Source organism: Leptonychotes weddellii, chromosome 1, assembly GCF_054177405.1.
Source record: "Leptonychotes weddellii isolate Sample4059 chromosome 1, ASM5417740v2, whole genome shotgun sequence".
NCBI classification, from domain to species: domain Eukaryota; kingdom Metazoa; phylum Chordata; class Mammalia; order Carnivora; family Phocidae; genus Leptonychotes; species Leptonychotes weddellii.
In genome coordinates, this window is record NC_138369.1 from 129,949,019 (window position 1) to 129,955,997 (window position 6,979).

The window sequence follows — 6,979 nt, forward strand, 5'->3', positions numbered from 1 at the left end:
TTTGGTCTGTTAGGAGAAACTGCCTCCCAAAATTTTAAAGTAAGAAAAACTTATATATGTACAAAAATAAGGGTAAATATGATGAAGGGATGGAATGTGACTGTAAGATGAAAATTATAAAAGATTTTATAAAAGGAATTGATAAGATAAGAAGTTGGTTGAAAAAGAAAGGAGAGAAATTTAAAAAAAAAAGGGAGAGAATATGATCAGGCAGGAGACTAGAACAAAGCCATACACTAGAGATTTAGGGTATATTTTGGTCTGTTAGAAGAAACCATATCCCAAAATTTTAAAGAGAGAACAACTTATATATATATATATAAAATAAGGTTAACTACAATGAAGGGATAGAATATTACTCTAAAAGTGAAAAATAAAAAAGATTTTATAAAAAGGGATTGATAAGATGGTTGGAAAAGGGAAAAAGAAAAATTTAAAAAAATAGAAAAAGAAAAAAAAGAAAATTAAAAAAATTAACTTTGAAAGACTAAAGAATCATGGTAAAAAAAACCATGGATTCTATGTGCAGTATTCCCCTAGCGCTGGAGTTCTGCCGTTCTCATTGATCGGTAAACTTGGTCTTGGCTGGCTGTTCTCGCTGATCTTCTGGGGGAGGGGCCTGTTGCCGTGGTTCCCAAATGTCTTTGCCGGAGGCGGAATTGCCCCGCCCTTGCCCAGTCCGGGCTAAGTAATCTGCTCGGATTTGCTCTCGGGAGCTTTTGTTCCCTGCAAGCTTTCCATACAGCTTTGGAGGACAAGAATGAAAATGGTGGCCTCCCAATCTCTGCCCCGGAGGAGCCGGGCCCCATTGCTCAGTGAGCCCCAGAGAAAAGCAGTCAATCACTCCCGTCTCCCCAGTGTCCGGCTGCGTGTTCACCCGGCCTGTGACAGAGCGTTTCTATCTCTGGCACCCGACCCCGTGTGGAGTCTCCAAACCCAGCAGATCCCTGCGGTGCGCTCCCGCGCCGCTCCTCCCGGGGGAGGCAGGTGAGTCTCCCCAGATCTGCCGCTTGTTGGGTCCCTGCTGGAGGAGCAGTGGCCCGACTGTGCCGCGGATCACGGTTTATGGCAACCCCGAGCTGAGAGCCCGCGCCTCAGCTCCGTCTCTGCAGCCGGCTTCCCCGCTCCGATACCTGGGAGCTCTGCCGCACTCAGGCACCCCCAGTCTTTCTGTGACCCCAAGGGTCCTGAGACCACACTGTCCTGCGAGGGTTCCACCCCCTGCTTAGTCACTGGAGCCACGTCCCTCAGCGGAGCTGACTTCTAAAAGTTCTGATTTTGTGCTCCGCTCTCTATCACTTGCCAGAAGCAGCCGGCGGAGGCCCCGTCCCCTGCCGTCTATTCTCCCGAATATCACCTCGGATTCGCTTCTCTGCATGTCCTGCCTTCCAGAAAGTGGTTGCTTTTCTGTTCAGAGAGTTGTTGCTATTCTTTTCTTCGATCTCCTGTTGAGTTCGTAGGTGTTCAGATTGGTTTGATCCCTATCCAGCTGAATTCCTGAGACAGACGAAATCCAGGTCTCCTACTCCTCCGCCATCTTGCTCCTCTGTTTGGAGAAGCATTTTCTAAAAACTACATTCGATTTGATTTCCTAAAGTTATATATAATGTACTATGTGAGATTTTTTTTAATACCCGCACCAAAGGAGGGATGGATTAAAAAAAAAAGTTGATAAGTCCTATACTAATCAGTGTGTCCGATGTCAGGCTATTTGGCCAGTATCACGACAATCTCACTTCAAACTTCAGCTCTGACATGGCTATATATTGAGCTAAGTGATTCACTTAACACCTAAAAAAACATCCTCGGTACCAGATCCTGTGGGTATTGTACTGTGAGTGTTCCAAGGTGAAAAAGACGTCCTTTCTATGCTTAAAGAGTGAATGGTCTAGTAGGGGATTTTATAGCATGTATTTAACATATTATCAATTTGAAAGTAACAGGAAAAAAATTGTCAAAAATTTTTAGATTCCTAAGACCGAAGTTGGCAAATTGATTTCTCTGCTTTTTCCTCTATAGCACTGTATTTAGTTTCTTTCTTGGGATTTTGGATTTTAGAAATTTTTGAAAACTATATATGGGTACAAAGTCCTTAGTAGGTTGCTGTCAGAGTCTTTACAATAAATGAAGTTTAGTTAAACTGAAAAAGGAAAGAAAGATTTTGTGCTAATTCTGTGTGTGTGTCAGGGAGTGTTTATTCACACTATTAAAACTGGGCTTCTGGACGTAGAGCCTTTATTAATATTTATGTATATTTTTTCCCTGCAGGATTAGCCTCCAGCTTCAGCTTCTTCAGGTGGATGAAGTCCCTTCTGATCCCCTCCTGCAGGTCTGTGCTGATCTGGGGCTGTGGGAGGTAGTCAGGGTGTCCAGTCCCTGGCTAGGTTTAAGTGAACTGTGGGTGGGAACCTGACATTTGACAACCTCAGTGACACTCAGACTCTGCTCCTCACTGCCTTCCACCACCCAGCCCCCCAACCCCACACCCAGAGTCAGCTCAGCAGAAGCTTCCTCTGGCTCTGGTCTTGCCTTCATACCCTCAGGAATCATGAACGGAGGCTTTGTCTAGAATCTGATTGCTGGGTGCTGAGTCAGTGAGTTCCCAGTCTAAGACACACGAGCATCAATACACAACCATACACAAGATTAGGGCCTCAAGGCCACGCCTTCTGTCATCTCAAATCAGAGGTGGTTGACGTGATTGTATTGGTGAAAGTGCAGAAACACAGCAGAGATTCTAGAGGATTTCTGTGGGCCCTCCGTGTTCAAATACACAGGGAAAGGGAGAAATAGGAGGAGGCCTCATGAAGAAGGTGAGATTTCAGGAGTGCTCTCATCTCTTTCCTCTTCCTCCTCCACCCTTCCGGTACAATGCTTCCTTGACTTTGAAGGCCTCAGGACTCTGGAAAATCACTTCCGTCCCCTTTTAGTACCAGTGAGGAACCAGGGCTGTGGGCTGGGAAAATCCAGGCAGAACCCAACCAAGTGTTTATTTGGTTTCATTTTGTTGGTTTGTTTCTGAAACTAGAGATGTTTGGGTTGCCCTTACCAATATTGCCACCTTCTGCACCCTGACTTTGCTAATGGATGATGGGAGCCTTTCCCATTGACCCCAAATGTAAATTCAGAATCCTCTTTTTTTTTCTTTGCATTTTTCTTTACTGTGATAAAATAAACATATCATAAAAACCTTATCATCTTAACCATTTTTTTAAGTAGGCTCCACGCCCAGTGCGGGGCTTGAACTCACTACCCTGAGATCAAGACCTGAGCTAAGATCAAGAGTCAGATGTTTAACTGACTGAGACACCCAGGCACCCCCCATCTTAGCCATCTTAACCATCTTAACCGTCAAATGTCAGGTTCCCACCCACAGTTCACTTAAACCTAGCCACTTAAACTTCTTAACCCCTGTACAGTTCAGTGGCATTAAATACATTCACATCATTGTGCAACCATCACCACCATCCATCTCCAGAACTCTCTATTTTGCCAAACAGAAAGTCTATACCCACTAAACAATAACTCCCCATTCCTCCCTCCGAAGAATCCTTTTAAAGACAGCTCTTTGTAGCACTACCAATCTGTTCAACTTGACAGAAGAAATGAAACCTTGGTGCTAGAGCCTAGGATGATGAACAAAAAGCAGCAGGGGCTCTGGAAACCGCCAGGGAGAGGGCTGGGAGGAGCTGGTGTGGAGGGGAGAACCCCTGTCTTCTGCCTGGAAGCTGGGCTGTTGTCCTTTGTGCAGCGATAGGAGGGGGTGGGTTGCCCCTGGGCCTCTCTTCCAGTCTGGAGCACCAGGTTGGGTGACTTAGGTCACAACACACCCGCCTTGCTCTCTCTCCTCTACCACCTGGTCCTGAGGAAAAGTAGAGGCTGAGTGGACATAGATTCTGTGTAGAAGCTGCCTACAGAATCTGGAGCTGCAAGTGGTGTGTGGTTGAGAATACTTGGCCTTCTCTGATTCACAGGAATATTTTTAGGTATCTCTGGTTTTAAAGCCTATAAATGACCCTAGGAGGTCACTACTCCTTAAGTTGCACTTGAAGTCCAGGAATTTCACGTCTGAGGTCACCATAATACTATTTAGAGAAAACAATGTCTTCAGAGGAGATTATTGTTAGAGAAGGATAGTGCTTTGGTTGGAATAGGACCCAGTGCACACTATTCATAGCTCTGTGGGCTTGTGAAGTGGGTGGTGGAGGCCTCCACTAAGTCTCAACATCACACTTGCTGGCCTCACGTGCCTACTGGGTGAGATCCTGTAGTGGTTATTCAGGAGGGTGAAAGGACCAAGAAAGGATGGTTCACTTAAAAGTAGAAATTGTTGTTTTGTAGTTTCGAAAGGTTTGTGGTCCCCACCCCCCGCCGCCACTTCCCTGACTATAGTCCCAGATGCTCTTCAAAACCAAAGTAGAAGAATATTGTAGAATGTGTTTGGGCAAAGGAACTTGGGTATGTTGCTTCTTGTGTTACACATACAATTCCCAGAATTATGTGAAATGAAGCCTGACCTTGAGAGGGCTTTCTTTCCAGAAGTCCTAACAATTGCCCAGGTGAGAATTCTCAGGCCATTCTAGTCTAAAAGTGAAGCACAGTGTTTCCCTGAACTCAGAAGAATACTGTGGTTTCACCTAAAAAAAAAAAAAAAAAAAGCATTAACAAAAATAATTCATTGGCAAAAACGCTCGTATGTTGACTGAATGTCGCCTCTTAACCTTACTTCTTGAAGATTCAACCTTTATAGAAGTTCACTCATTTCTCAGAAAACCTCCATCTATCTAATTTAGGTATGTTTCCAGCAAGTGGCTGCAAGCCTTAGTCCTGTGATCTAAACTTCTATAACAGCACATTTTGCCAGAGGCAACTGGAGCTTTCTACTGAGGTTCCACAAGTTTAGAACGTTAGATTGCTACCTTTTTAAGATAGTTGTCAAATATATTCTTTAAAGAATCGAACATTACTACTCACAAAGAAGATGATTCTTTCTGAGTAAAATTTGAAGGAGGAAATCCATGGCTGAGGTGATTTAAGGACCTACCACAGACTGAGGGAACTGAAGGGGACCTGCAAAGATGAGAAAACAAGGCAGGGGAGGTGAAGAGCTGGCCTGGGGCCATGGGGCTGATTAGTGGCAGGCCGGTGACTCTCCGTCTTCCTTACTGCGTTCTGCCTCTAGCACTTTCCTCTTGTCTCCCAGACATTTTTCTTTACCAGTTTATTCTCACTCCAACTGTATGGAGACACTTCGGTGACTGACAATGGAATCCACATTGTCTTCAGGCCAGTTTAGTGTCAAAAGCCTTTGCAGTTCCCCTCGTAGCTGCCTCCTATGTAAACCTCAGCCCCGGAAATCATTCTTCAGTCAGCGTTCTTTCCAAAGAACCAAAGAGAAAGTTTCTCTTTCTACTCTTCTCAGTTTTCCAGCCTCTCCGTTCCATTATTTCATTTGACAGAAAATCAAAGAAAAGCTGTAGAGCCCCAACATGACACCATTTGGAAGGTTATCTTTGTGGGTTGTCTCTTATTGGGTGGGTACAGTTTTATATGTTTCTACTAAAGAGAGGTAAGTATCACTCTCTCTCCTTATTTTATTTGATACTTATTTTTTATAGTTCGGGTTCATAAACTATTATACATATAGTGTTCCACAGTTATCTTATTTAAATATGTGTTAAATAAGAAGTACAAAGTAATAAGCACAATGACACTTGTGCAAAGCATTACTCTATCCCCGAGCAGACTCATCCCCACTGTTCAGCACTTTGTCTTTCGTTCTGACCGCCTCTGTGTTTCTCTCACCGAAGGAGCTTGAGATCTCCCCAAGAGCAGATAATTTTGGCGCCGTCCCTGGCTAGGGTTGACATGGAGATGACTCAGCTCACCCAGGAGAACGAAGACTTCGCCACTCGGGATCGCTACCACCACTCCTCCCTTGTGAGTCGGGAACAGCTGATGTCTCAGTACTGACGTGCTGGGTACTCATTAGTAGGCAGCCCAAGGACCCTCCTCTGTTGGAGCTGTCCAGTGCATAATGGATCCAAATCCCAGAACCTTCATGATGCTGGTTCTCCTCAGTAAGAAACTCAGAGACCTGTCCTCCCCCTGCTGGTTTGGACAACGGAAATCTGCCTTCTGGCCTGGAACACCCATCTCATCAGGGTAACCCCTGGAATGGCTATGGCCTCTGCAACATGCATCCAGTTTGGAGAGCGCCACACGGACATCAAGACTTGTAGGTGTAGAGAACCAGACCAGGTTGCTTGTTCTGAAGGCCACAATAAATGGTTGTTTTAAATTTTATTGTATTATTTATTTTTTGAATAAATAATACACTCACATGGTTCTAAACCCCAAAGGATAATCATTCATATATATATATATATAGTGAAAATTCCCTCTCCCATTCTTGTTCCTCATACATTCATCCCCTGCCCCAGAGGTAACCATTGTTCTTATATATACCTCCAGCATTTCTTTATGAATATACAAGTAAATAGGAATGTGGGTTCCTATTACTTCCTTTTTATACATAAAAGGTAGTGTATTATACATGTGTTCTGCACCTTGCTTTTCCCCTTGGAGACATTTCCATATCAATACATATACAGTTTCCTCATTATTTTTCACTGTATGAAAGTGGTATAATTTATTTCATCAGTTCCACAATGATGACATTTGGATCATTTCCCGTGTTTTGCTATTATAATCAGTTCTGTGGTGAATAATCTTGTAGATATGTACAAGCATAAAGTCTATCTGTAGGATAAATTTCCAGAAGTGGAATTATGAGATCAAAGGGCACATGCATTTGCAAGCTATTATTGTTTAGGGAAAGTCTTTTTAATTAAAAAGTTAAATTACCGTGAAATATGTAATGGTGACTCATGTTCTCAAAAGCTTTTGTGGGCCCCAGCTCTGTGGCACATTTGCAGCTGTTTTACAGTAGGAACGCATGAGGGGATAAGACGATTTT

At 43.7% G+C, this 6,979-nt stretch overlaps 1 protein-coding gene across 1 annotated transcript in view; it reads left to right on the top strand.

The window, feature by feature from the left end:
* LOC115938403 (solute carrier family 12 member 8) overlaps window positions 1-6,306 on the top strand; it is a 57,561-nt gene extending 51,255 nt beyond the window's left edge. The window contains exons 9-10 of the mRNA XM_081814724.1: window positions 2,269-2,329; window positions 5,811-6,306. Of these exons, the coding sequence (XP_081670850.1) occupies window positions 2,269-2,329; window positions 5,811-5,973 (224 nt within the window). The 3' untranslated portion in view covers window positions 5,974-6,306. The remainder of the gene's footprint in view (window positions 1-2,268; window positions 2,330-5,810) is intronic.
* Window positions 6,307-6,979: the final 673 nt, after the last annotated feature.